The sequence below is a fragment of the Lytechinus variegatus genome, chromosome 1 (assembly GCF_018143015.1).
Source record: "Lytechinus variegatus isolate NC3 chromosome 1, Lvar_3.0, whole genome shotgun sequence".
NCBI classification, from domain to species: domain Eukaryota; kingdom Metazoa; phylum Echinodermata; class Echinoidea; order Temnopleuroida; family Toxopneustidae; genus Lytechinus; species Lytechinus variegatus.
Genome location: NC_054740.1, coordinates 76,707,423 through 76,721,308, shown reverse-complemented (window position 1 = coordinate 76,721,308; position 13,886 = coordinate 76,707,423). Strand labels below are relative to the sequence as shown.

General features: G+C 35.6%; 1 protein-coding gene across 1 annotated transcript; it reads left to right on the top strand.

Moving 5' to 3' along the window:
- The first annotated feature begins 361 nt into the window (after window positions 1-361).
- Window positions 362-13,092, top strand: LOC121423550. Its single transcript, XM_041618905.1, has 7 exons — window positions 362-541; window positions 5,500-5,791; window positions 8,915-8,971; window positions 9,503-9,646; window positions 10,219-10,356; window positions 10,996-11,032; window positions 12,167-13,092. Exons 2-7 carry the CDS (start codon window positions 5,525-5,527, stop codon window positions 12,355-12,357), a joined length of 834 nt encoding a protein of 277 aa, XP_041474839.1. The 5' UTR covers window positions 362-541; window positions 5,500-5,524; the 3' UTR covers window positions 12,358-13,092.
- Window positions 13,093-13,886: the final 794 nt, after the last annotated feature.

Below are 13,886 nucleotides of genomic sequence, written 5' to 3'. Positions count from 1 at the left end.
GGAAAGATTTTTTTACGATACAGGAAAGGAGTATATAACTGAAAAAGAAAAGAACATGTGAGAAGGAAACAAATAAATAGGGCTACTGAAATAAATAAAAAAACATTGAATTATTATCATTATCATTATTAAGTGGGAAGGCAAAGATGATAAATAATAAAGTGCATGATCTTTTAGAAAAGACATATTAGAAAAGAGGGATTCTGAATTTCAATCCGTTATTAGGTTAATTTCGGAAAGTGTTCACATTTTTATAGAACATATAAAAAATATATATTTAATGTAGCCTAGAGAGAGACGAGCGCCCGCTACACCGACGCAGCAAGGTTTATGATATTAGGTATTCCACTTCATCCAATATTTGCTTCAATAGAGTTATATCATTATACAAAAACCCTCGCTCCTTCCACGGACAGAATCCATTTTCTTTTGTAAATAGAGCCGTAGGTTATTATAATATCTGCAGCAGTGTGTACCACTACGCGGCCCTTGGACTTCACAGGAATTTGATTCGGGCAGACATTTAAAAGATATCACCAAGGTAGGCCTTGTCATATTATGTTTTTCAAATCTAATTACACAATATTTCGACCTAAACATATTGCTGTATTGCTCTCTCCCTCTCGCAACATCTTCATGGTCTGTAGAACATGATATGAACTATTATTTACCAATTTGTATGTCGTGATTAAGACGCCATTTTGTTGATGTGTGCGTGTATTCAGTCTCATTTAACTCATTAGGATTGGAGTTATACATTAATATGATGAGTGATGATGTTAGATTGGAAAGTGATGTTTCTCGTCTTGTTTGATACCATTCCTAATACAATGATTATTTCATAAGAAGCCTTCAAAATCATGTGATTGAAAAAAAATGGCAAGAACGGAGAACACAAAATGTCACTTTTGTATTTTAATATTTTGACATTTTTGTAAGATCAGAAACAAAATGTGATTTTTTTTTCTTTCACACATCAGAAGAAGGATTGCCTACATCAAATGTCTTTGCGATTACCATACTAACCCAAGTTTTGTGTAAATAAACTATAAGGTTTTTATGGTCATAAGGTTCAGGATTGTATAGGGTAGGCTATAAATTTGAAAAACATACAAACATTTATTGTATGTTGCCGTAATTAATTGGTTTATCAAAAACATTACAATACCGATGGGTTGCTAATTTGATTGGCAAGATATGTCGAATAATGTTCATTTTGGTTTTGCAGCAAATTTTTTATATTCATCATGTTGCATTATTGAAATAAATTTGTATTAACGCGATTGAAATGTTTCTCATATTTATGCTCTAGGTAATGTATTTAATTGAATCCCCATAAAAACGAAATATCATGCTAGCTGACTCCGCCAGGAGTTTTGATTTGATTTAGTCATTTCATGATTTGAATAATAGTTTCGCAGTATATACCACGAATGTCTTGGTTTTTTTAATTATAACATATATTGACTAAATTGATATGACAATAGAAATATTGTTAAATACCTTGGAAATCATTATATTCTTAAAGATCTTAATAATTGCTGAGTTGGGGTCATTGCTGAATGCATCGTGGCATTTACCACTTATTTTACTCACATTAGTCTAGTTTATCTTTTTCTAGCTTTGACTCAATGATAGTAAAGATCATCACAGTATTTAATTAGATTACGAATAAAATTGATTGAAACAATAATTTGAATTTACTCACCTGAAGGTATATAATACAGATAGTTTTCGAAAAAAATTCTCTCTAAAGTTCGGGTTCTATTCATTTTCTCGGGAATCCCTTCATGGAACAATGCAAGTGATGTGAGTGTGAGTATATTATTTTAATAGAATCTGGACAATTTGAACTAAACTATGTACATTGCATAAGGAATAATTTTAGTTTTGATATTCTATTCAATTCAATACGTTATTATAGTATATAACTTTTTAGTTCAAAGTAACCGAAATGTATTTACCAAAAGTCATCTGACTGTATTACATGAAATTTTAAAATACATTTTTTTATTCAGAGATTGCATCAGAGATTCTAATGTATATAATGATTCAATTTCTGTAGGACATAAGAACAGTTTGATGATAATGTGTAAGAAAACTGATGTTTTTCCCCTCAAACGACCGACAGAAATTATGAATCAAATCGAGATGTCACTGCTTTTGCTCGGCATGCCAGTTATAGACCATAAAACAGGAACCGGAGCGAAAAAATGATTTGTATGCAAAAATATTTCAACTTGAACTGCCTGTTAAACAAACATCATTTATTTGTACCTTTCTCCCCATCGTACAATATAAGAGCACGCCTGGCGCACTGACGCTATTGTAAAGCATACACGTCACACCACGCTTGGCAACGCAACGTCATGTGCTAAAATTAGATATGATGCAAAAAATTGTTTCTGTGGAATTGAATGATGCTGCATTAATTTCTTCTATTCTAAGCGATCCCTTTTAGTTTAGTTTTCAGAATGACTTTTATTCATCTATTGAAATAGTAATTTAAAGCTTTTTTGGGGGGGGGGGTGGATCTAGTTATCATATTCAATTTCATTTCATTTTTAGAAAGAAAATGGAGCCTTGTAGGCTACATGTATGCTAAAATATGCACGTTGGAAAAAAAAATTCAGCTTAAAGATTTTTAAATATATATAAGAATAGCAAGCAATTGATTAAAAACAACATAAAAAATTAAATTTTTTTTTCGTTTGGGTTTAAAAACCCTTCCCGTGCATCAAAAAGAAGCAACAGTTAATATACAGTCTTCTTAAATGTACATGTATAACTTTTTGAAAAGCCCGTAGGCCTATACAACATCCACTTGAGACATAGATAGATAAAATAGATAATTTGAACATCAACACGGTGCCTAATTATCAGTATTACACGTATATTATAACGATTAAAGTAACAAAAATTATTTTTGCTTTATTTATATTATTAAATCATCATTGTCATTGATGATATTATTCATCATTATTTAATGTAATCATAACGATGATGCCATGAAGACATTGATGACGATTTAGAATAGAATATCTACACTGTAATACATTAACCGTCAGCAAACACAGACAAAATAATTCATAGCATATTATACACCAGCCTCGTCGTGTCATACTCCAACATGGCTGTAAGAGGGTTCTAGAGCAAACAAATCCATCATTCTTTCTCTCGCAAATGAGGAACAAAAAACTCAGCACCTTGAAAATCATATTACAGTTTGTAGCACTGATTTTGAGTCCGCGATTAATACCTGGCAAACGCATTGACATCATTTTGCACCTCGGTTGCAAAATGAATCAAGTCTCATTTCAATTTCAAAAGGGAGATTTCTTTTACCAGGGCCCTGTGTTACAAAGAGGTGCTTTAGATTCAGTTTAAACATAAATTGTGGTTTATCTTAATTTGCGGACTTAAAATGTTATTGCATTGATGTCAGTGTAATGGATTCTCAGACAGGAAATGTCACCGTTTCATGTTATTTTTTGCAATAGCATTTCCTAGTCTTAGATGATTTTTCTTCCCTGTTTCATTTTCCGTGTCTCAAATCATAAGCTAGTTGATATTCAGATTCCGATGAGAAAGAACACCATCACCCCTTGTTTGGTGTAACGCTATTATTGCATGTTTATCGAAATTGATGTTAAATCTATTATTATAACATAATAATTACAAACATTATAATTACAAACATTTTAAACAACCGGACAAGGTGGCTCTGCATGTAGAAGAGTGCTCGCCTCATGAACGGGAGGTCGTGGGTTCGATTCTTGGCCGAATCATCATACCGAAGACTAATAAAAATTTGAAAATTCTCCCTTCTTTTGGTAGGCTGCATTCAGCCAAAGAATGAAGAAGTGTGATATTAAGATTCAGTTGGCTAAATAAAAATGTCATTTTTGTTATAACAATTAACCACATCATCGTCATCATCATTACCATTGCACTCGTGACATTCATTATTTGTATAATGAATTACAATAAATATCACTATACGAGTGAAACGAGTGAGGAATTTTTTTATAATTGGAATGATTACCAAAATCATCTTTCGATGTGTGTGTAATTTTTAGAGAAATCCAGCGAGTGAGCGTAGTGAGCGAGCCTTGATAAAGTTTGATTCGATTAAAATGGTATAGAGGATGAGAACGGTACATTATAAATAACGTAAACTTAGGGAGGAAAAGGGAACATAAGAAGAGAGCCAAATCAGTCCAGATATTGTTCAATGAAAACTCATTTGCTCACTGGTTAAAGGTGAGATGAGAATGATAAAAAAATGTATCATGATTATCGGGAATAAGGGTACTTTATGAAATGATTATAGGACATCACAGGCCACGATATAAACTTGGAAGAAATGAGAAAATGGTACAGTGATACAAATTGAAATGAAAATATTGCATAAAAAATAAATAATATTTAAGATTATATTGGGAGATGATGCAAGATTAAAAAAAAAATTGAGCCTAATTGACATATATGAACTATAATAAGATTAATCGCTAGAAGGTATTCATTTGTCTCGCAATCTACTATGGTCAACAAGGAAATTCGTGATCACTCTCGCAAAAAGTGTTCACTGGCTTTCTAGGAAATTCGTGATCAAGTGTCACTTGATAAAGAGTTGCAGCGGTACTCGAAAGCTCGTGAACTTGTAAGCTGGTGAACACTTTTTGCGAGAGTGATCACGAATTTCCTTGTTGACCATAGTAGATTGCGAGACAAATGAATACCTTCTAGCAATTATTTCAATCCGCAATAATGAACCTATTTAGTATTATAATAAGATTGATATGAAATGTGATCTAAAGTCTCCAATAAGCATGATAAACGAATGAAATTGTAAAGTGTGTGGGAAATACTTCTGCCCTACTTGGGTCTGTGTTTTATTAACGGCATTGATTTGGTTGATGGTATCAGTACACTCATCGTACACTAATTGGCTTAAAGTATAGGGCATGCCTATATTTTTTTGTACAAATTATCCCCCACTTCCACAAAGATTCTAGGATGTGCCTCATCGCCATACTCACGCCAGTTTTTTCGAAGGATGTCATGATTGGTTTATGATCAAAATTTTTACCACATTTAAAAGTCATTGGTACCATACAATTTATAAATTTGAAGTATCATAACAATACTTCCATGATTTAGCAGATATAGTACACTCTTGATCTCTACGACAATCGTTATTGAACAGAAATTATTCTATAACATCCATGGACTGTTAATATCTAAACCGTATCGAAACTGCTCCTCTAATCCTGACAAGACGACTGAAGAGCGAAAAATTAGACATGCATTTGTGATCTATGTGTACATGCTTGCATGAAGCGAAAATTGTTCATGATCAGTTTGATCATACGATATGGACAAAGACTCAAAGGTGGTGTCTGTATTTCAGTCATTTGGCAATGGGCAGTACTTAATAAAATCCATGATAGTACCTGTACCTTTGTTTTTTGCGTTATCCCCTCTATTCCTTCGCAGCGTTCAAGTATACCTACCACTGATAATGCAGGCCACATCTTATCCGACCCAGCCGGGAGTCCCGGGCCAGACGGTCTACGTTCATCAGCCTGCTCCAGTCAACTATTCTTCTACTGTCCAGAATCCAAACTCGACGAGTGGTGTGTCTCAGAACTTCAATGGAGCAGCAGGAAGAGCAACCGGTTGGCTTCAGCTCTTTCTTGGTATTGGGAGCATCGTCGTTGCCATTGGCGAGTTGGTACTCCAGACTCATATTGGCTACGTCGCTATGGGGATCTGGGCTGCTGTTCTGGTAAGTTCCCCCTCCCTCCCCTATGATATTTTGAAATGTTTGAGAGTACGACTAACAATTCTGGAAGGCATTTGGATCTAAATTATGCAAGAAATAGTAAAAAAGTATTTTCTACACCAACGAAATATTTTGCAGTTAAGCCCCTTTCACAATTGACGTACGACCTTTTTACGACCGCCTGCAACAGTTTTTTTTTCTTGTTGTTGCACGATCGATCCCTCGGTGTCTTGCGAGCACTCGCAGTCGTTGTAGACGGTCGCACGAACTCGAGGTGGTCGTGACTGGTCACATCTGAACTTTGAACATGTTCATAATCCGAACGCGATCAAATACGATCGATTCACTAGCATCAGGCCGTACCCGGGGTCGTACCATCGGTCGGGCGATCATCGTGCGAGTGTTGTTCAACGTTGTACGACTTGGTGCGAGAGGTGGCACAACTAAGTAGTCGCATTTACTTGACTTGAGGTCGTATAACACTCGCACATGTGCTAGCGACCTACATGTACAGAGACCTGTCTTGCGACTGGGTGCGATAATATATTAAGACTGTTGCAAGACCGATCGCAACGGCACAACATTGCACTACCGTTTCATTCGCATGTATGCGACCGTTCCACTCGCAATCCCTCGTGCAACAATCGCATGTGATCGCACGAGCACGATAAGAGCATATGCGACTTACTCGTGCAACGGGGTTTACTGGTTGTTTTTGTTGTACGACAGCTGTTGCAACTGTGAAAGCCTCTGTGCGATCTTATGAGATGACTAGCGATTGACGCCTGTTGCAGCCTGTCGCACGACCAAAAGGTCGCAAATGGTCGTACGTCAATTGTGAAAGGGGTTTTAGGCGTATTGTGCCAATGGAACAAACTTGAATCGCATGCGGATGATCTTTCGCTTTTGGGTTCAAAGCTTTGAGGTGGAATCAAAATTATAGCAATATGGATTCGAAATTTCGATTACACTCTTGGAATCAGATCTAATGTAGAATAAGAAGCATCTAACCAGCTTCTTACTCGAAAACGTCTCATAATATATTCGATATCTCACTTGAGTTGCAACTAGATAGGGCTCCAGATATAGATGGTCGAAGAGACCTGAGACCTGCATCAGGAGAACACAAAGACTGATAGAACGTCGTGGGGACGTCTACTCGATGACGATTAGCTACTCTACCGCACAATATTTTTTTTGGGTCACATAGAGACATGTTTCCAATAAGATATCAGACCTTTCTGTTAAGATGTCGAGCCAAATGCCGATCAGTTTGCTTATTTCCGCGACGTCCCTGGTGTCCCGTCAGTCGCTGCTGAATAAATGCAATTTGTGTCAGTTTTTGAGAGGCAAATCCTTTGGAACTTGCAAAGATTAAGAGTGTTGACATTAATAGATGACCAACCCTGACCAGTTTTGTTTGTTTAAGCAAATTTCATAAATTATCAAATTGAATTTTAATGCATGAGTGAACACAAATTACACTTTTTTGGGCAGCATTTCAACTTTATCGTGTGGATCTCAGCAGTGTGTTCATGGGAGTCGGGAGAATAGGGGGTGAGATAGGACTTAAGTGGGAGAAGTAGGTTAGTGGAATAAGGGTCAACAGAACATGCAGCCCCCCCCCCTTCCTCTCTCCAGTCCTCCCCTCCTGTTGAGAGAGTGATTGCTATTGTCATGTACAAGTGAATTCCAGAGCAGAATGTTGATTTAATGATAAATTCTGAATTGGGGCATCAACTTATTCCTATCAATCAGTTAATCAAAAATTTATCAATAAATAAACTCATTCAATGTGCAATTTGATCAATCAAACATTCATTTTGTCAATAAATTATTTCATAAATCATCATTATCAGTCAATTTCTTGGTAATCATTAAAAAAAAAACCCTGACCATCAGCCACCCGGATCACTTGGCAGTTAAGTTTTGAATAGGGTACACTCCAGGGAGTGAGACAGGGAGAGGGGGGGGGGGGGGAGGAGCCGGGGAAATGGAGGTGGAGGGGGGTACATAATTATGACTTTTAATTTGTAAAAGGACACAAAGAAGAGGAATGCCCTTTAAACAAGTCTTACCATACCTCTTGCTTGTAACGGATAACATCACAATACTCTGACTCTCACGAACACACTGCTGAGGTCCGAATATGCTACACTAAAATTGCAATTCCTGTTCACTCATGAATTAAATTTCAATTTAGTAACTCATGAAATTTGCCTAAGAAACAATAACTTATCTCACTCATTTATTTAACATAACACCCTTAGCTTTGCAAATTCCAAAGGACTAACCTCTCAAAAAACTGTAAGGCTTTATTCCAGCCCAGCCAAGCTTTAGTCTCTCATGAGGATAGAAGTGGGGGAGGGGGTAGAGATAGAGGGAAGGGTTGCTAGGTGTTCTGTTGACCTTTATCATGTTTATCCTATCAACGTACTTCACCTATTAAGTCATACATCCCCTATGATTCTCCCGATTCTCATGAACACATTGCTGAGATCCACATGATAAAGTCAAAATGCTGCACTAAAAATTGCTATTCTTGAGCACTCATGCATTAAATTTTAATTTAATAACTCATGAAATTTTCTCAAATAATAAGCTGATCACAATTGATCATAATACAAAATCTGCAACTTTGCAAGTTCCAAACCATGAAAAAACCTGAAAGATATCGGAAGGCTAATTCCGGCCCAGATTAATTTGCATACCCCTTGTTTTCAGTGGGCAGCGTGCTCGCTCAAGCATTTCCAACTTTTGGGTGTCATTTGAAAGTTTACTTTATTGGCTTTCCATACATATAAGTCTATCCCCCCGGATGTATTTTTTTTTGGCAGCCATTTCAAAAGGTATAGCTTTTGGAGGACGCACTGTATGTGTACGTGTCGAAATAAAATCAAAATGAGAAGATTATAGATAGGAGAGCACTGTAAAAATTATGATAATGCAAGACCCGGTACAAGAAATAACAAAAATGCCGTTGTTATCATATTTTTATTATATGCAAGTTGAATTGTTCAAATAGAATGAAGTTGTGAGCCTGTTGATATGGCTGCATTGAACATGCTATAATGAATTTGCTTGGCCTCACAGACTAATATATTCACCCCTGCACTCTCTTTCCAGTTCTACATCCCAACTGGGATCTTAGGAATATGTTCCATGCAGAAGAACACTTGTGTAGTAAGTATTTATTTTCATAAAAAATTCTAATTTTACAGATTGTTTATTTATAGGATTCTCATAAACATTATAATCATGCAAGCCAAATAATAATGAATATGATGAGAGGCGTAGCGTTTACTTCCCACACCCGAAACAGTTTATAATCATCATACCGAAAAAAAAAATTGATAGCTTCTAGTTTTATGAATAAAAAATAAAGACAAAATCATTCTCATAACGTTAAGTCCTATAATTATACACTTGTCAAAACTAGGGCTTCAAATAGTATTATTATATATAATATACAATTTCAAACACACTAACATACACTCACACCCACACACAATACATTCCGATCCACAAACCCACGTCCTCATCCTCAACAACATGTCAAGTAGAAGATAGCGCCCCTATTATAATTTTAGCTGAAAAGTAGACGGATGCTCCGGTAAATTCAGCTTTATCAACGCATCCGTCGTCCTACTTCATAGAATTTTCCTTCTCGTCGGATGACAATAACCCTTTTGTTTTCAAACATTTTATTCTTAGATCATCGGTTATCTTACGATGTGCATCTTAACTGCCAATGTTGCCTTTGGTCAAATGATTGCTGGTGCCATTGGGGCAGGGATCTTAAGTAATTACTTAACTTACTGCGATTGGTTTTCCAGTTACTGCGATCCAGCCTTAAGGGTATGTATCAGTGATGATAATTTGATTAGATTTCATTTATTTACCAACAATATTCACGTATTTTTACAGGTCATGAAACAAATTGCATAACAGTTACACATGTATAAATAATGATGGTGATCTAGTAATACTAACTATACTATCAGTGATCATACTAATGATGACAAAAATAATGGTCATGATGATAATAATTATAATACATCGAAATGTACGAATGAAAATTGATTTGATAAATATAGTATTGATAGATTTTCACAAAGTTGACCTTGTTAAAGATGTAAACTTTTACTAATAACAATTTCTAGTTTATAACCTACGCTGTAATGTAATAACAGACGAGTATCATGCTGATGTTACACAGAATAGCAAAACCCTTCTTGCTGGAAGAATTGATTTCCGTTGTCAAAAAAAACCCCGAGAATTTTTATAAACAAATAGGCCTACATGAATAGCATAACCTTATGACTATTCGGATTAGTTAATAACGCTTATAAAGGAGGTTTAATGAAAATATTGAATTAGTTATTGGAAAAAGAAATCACGATTGCGAAATATCCCACTTGAATCGACAGAACGGAAGCATTGCTTGCGACTCTTTGTTGTCCATCCTTGGATTGGTAGAGATGATTGTGGCTATTGTGGCTTCTGCTTACTGTTGCGGTGGTATGGCCTGTGGCCAATCATCCACCCGAACCACAACGACCACTGTGGTGAGTAGACAACAATTTTCTTAACCTCCCCCTTCCGTAATAAGTCCTGTAGCAATTCTTACTATATACTTTACAGAAAACTTGATAATAGGCAAAGTGAAGATGACAATGTATCACGATGACAACAAGGAAGCTAAGAAAATAACCAATCGATGCACCCAGTTTTTGTTGTAATGTAAATTGTAATTCCCCTCAGAATACCGAAATCTGTAGAGGGGTTTTATTTTTGAGGAGCTGTGAATCAACACGTGAGTGAATAAGAATATGGATTACTCGTGTATAAGCTCTGGCGCCATCTATGATATAGGTGAGCTTTAAGTTGAAACATGGTATAGTCCCATAATGCACAATTTTCTTTGAAAAAAAAATCAGAATTCATCTCATAGCCTATTTCAAACTAAAAGAAAATCCTAAACAAATCAAATGTTGTTCGAAGATATATAGAAGTTGTGATTAATCTTGTAGTCTCATACTCTGTTCTTTAAGATCACTGTGCTTTTGGAATAATATTTGGATACGGTCATGACAATAGCAGTGAGGAGAGGACCGTCTCAAAGTGAACTGCATTTTTTGTGTGATTGAAAATGTTTTTCACCTCCTATTTTCCCTCTCCCCCTAAACAAATTTCATTCTGTACAGTACACACAGCAGACGACCCCAATGGTTGTAACAACTGGTAAGTGCCCAGAAAATTAATATATTATTGCTGGGTTCCCCCCCCCCCTTTATATGGGTTTCGATATGGTGATTAGACGGTGATTATAAAGCATGATGCTGTAGATTAAACGGCAGTGAAGGTAATGACTAACATTGGTTAGAAATATTTCCATTTGTTATCCCCTAAAACACAATTAATACTTTTATCATGAAATGCCGATCAGAAGACCTCTGTATGACCAACAAATAAACAATTGAAATAAAATCAGTAATTTTAAACAAATGTAAGGCAATCTTAATACCTGGAATTTGTGTATTGTATAAATGGAAACACATATCTGCCATGCCTACCATTCAATTTATCCTTCTCCAACCGTCTCTTAAGGGATACTCTATAGGCTAAAATTAATATGATTGAACAGATAACAAATTATTAAACTAAACACTGAATCACTGGCGGATCCAGGGGAGGGGGGGGGTCGCATCCGGCTCGCCGCATTCCGCGGACAAAATGACCTTTAATGTTAGGAGCAAATCCTTTTGGGGCTTGTCAAATGTCCCCTCCCCCCTCCCTTTGGAAAATCCTGGATCTTCCCCTGCACTGAATGTTTCATCAAAATCAAAGAATAAGTTCTATGTATGCCCTAATGAATATACGATGAGCAAGCTGATGATGTCATATCACCTCTAATTCTTTTATACTTCAATATATGAAATATTTATTCTCGTTTTTTATTGGATTCATTACTTATATAGTCTGTAAGATAATCGTAACTGCAGTTTGTGTGTATTTTGTTACTTGTATAAAAATATGAAGTAATTATAATTGTATGGAATAACATATAACAACGAAAAGTATAGGATTTGACATGACTAGTCCCACTACTGCTTATTCATGAGCTCGTCCATATAATTGTTTTAAAAATTATTTTTTAAATTCAATAACTTCATTTGATAATATATTGATTGGTTTTTTTTTCAGCGTTGTGCTCGTTCATTTTTTTCATTTATTTAGATATAATTATTTGCAGCCTGGAGTGTCTCTTAAAAAGAAATAATCTGTTTTAGTTTTTTTCATAGTCATCCATTAGTATCAAGCATATAGGATAAGACTACTTATTCTTGTCACAATGCATTTTGGATACACCCACAGGCCAGTATGCCCAGCCGACAGGGATCGCTCAACCCCCTCCAGCTTACAACGTTCAGCAGTCTTACCCTCCAGCGGGCCAACCTGCCCCTCAAGCCGGATACAACCAGACCGGATACAACCAAGGCGCAGCTGCCCCATACAACCAGCAAGCTGTTGGACTACCAACCAAAACTGGCGGAATGGTGGCCTAAAAAAATGGTTGAAAGTAGTCATAAAAGAAGCATCATTTCACTATATTACATTAGTAAGCATCTCCCTTTAAAAAGCCTGGTAATGATAAGCTTGAAACACATTAAAATAACTGACTCCCCATTTCATAAATTCACACATTTAGAATTTTCTTCCTCATAAATTAAAAAAACGGTAAAGATACGAATTCTACAGACGGTAATTTACGCTTAGAATTAGTTCCCTGTGCCATCTTGGGGAGCTTTTCATGAAAGTTGTCAACACTGGCAAGTCGTCTTTCTCCGACAGCTACAATAGTAACAGCTAGAGCATGAGGCCAGCAGTGCCTCTGAGCCAATCAAAACCAATGATTTCACGTCAGCATTGACAATTTAGTCAGTGCTCATGAAACACCCAGATGATGATGGTGATGATGATGATGATGATAATGAAGATGATGACATGGTCTTTTGTCGTTTTGCTATTCAATCAATTTATTGAAAAGTAACCTATATCCCCTACATTCCAGCTCCTTCTCAGCAATTGGTGTAGGGTTTTTTTTCTTCATGAGTATGACAATTTTCGCCCGTTTCGCGATATTATATTTTCAGTAATGCTGAAAATCATATCTTGAAATGCCATGAAAATTGTACTTCCAAAACGGAATGAAGTGAGAAGAGTTATATTAGCAGAAAACATGCTAGCAGTAGTAAAAATAGCACACATCTTCTGTAAAGGTCTGGGTGAAGATTTCAAAAGAAACACGATGAAAATAGTGAGCGCAGTTGTTTTTCTTACAGGCAATATACAAAAGGTTGTACAATGGATCGCCCAAACAAATAAAACTACAAAAATCATCCATGGTAATTTTACACATGGGCCATTTCCAACATTTCTATTTTGTTTTTGTAAATAATCAAATCGCTAAATATCATAGTCTAACTCGATATTTTGAAATGCAAACAATTGTATAATATTGATTCTTTCTTTACAAATAAAAACCTTGAAAATCAAGCCTTTCTATATACATGTATATGTAACCTCAAGTGCAGTGAAATTATATAGATGTAGATCTATTTTTTAATGATTACTGCACATTGATGTCGTGCCTTCTGGTCTCTTGCTTGTCGTATTTATAGAAAAAAAATGTATCGTCTGATAAAGCTGTTTGACAAGAAAGGCTGAGGATTCATTGATAAGAAAAAAAATCATGTTCAGTAGAATACATTTTGACAATGACGTATTAAAATTGTGCTTGCTTTTAAATGTTTTCATTGTGAGTTTGTTGGCCCAGATTTGCTTGGTTTACTAAATGAACAGTATAATTATCATGAATTATCGATATCTTGTATAAAGTTATGCAATAATACTAAAATAATGCTAAAATTTGATTAAATATTTGCAGAAATCCAGGCTAGATAAACTTAGCAAAGATTCCTTTTTTATTAGATATTACACGTGCAAAGCAATGGGAATTAAATTTGGTTGAGTTTGTGGTAAATTGAATGAATAAGAACTTTTTTGTGTATTATTCCATTAAAGCGCTATTAAA

Coding starts and splice junctions, on each gene's coding strand:
- LOC121423550 (XM_041618905.1), top strand. CDS start 5,525: ATGCAGGCCACATCTTATCCGACCCAGCCGGGAGTCCCGGGCCAGACG. Junction 8,972..9,502: donor TGCAGAAGAACACTTGTGTA/GTAAGTATTTAT, acceptor TTTTATTCTTAG/ATCATCGGTTATCTTACGAT. Junction 10,357..10,995: donor GAACCACAACGACCACTGTG/GTGAGTAGACAA, acceptor CATTCTGTACAG/TACACACAGCAGACGACCCC.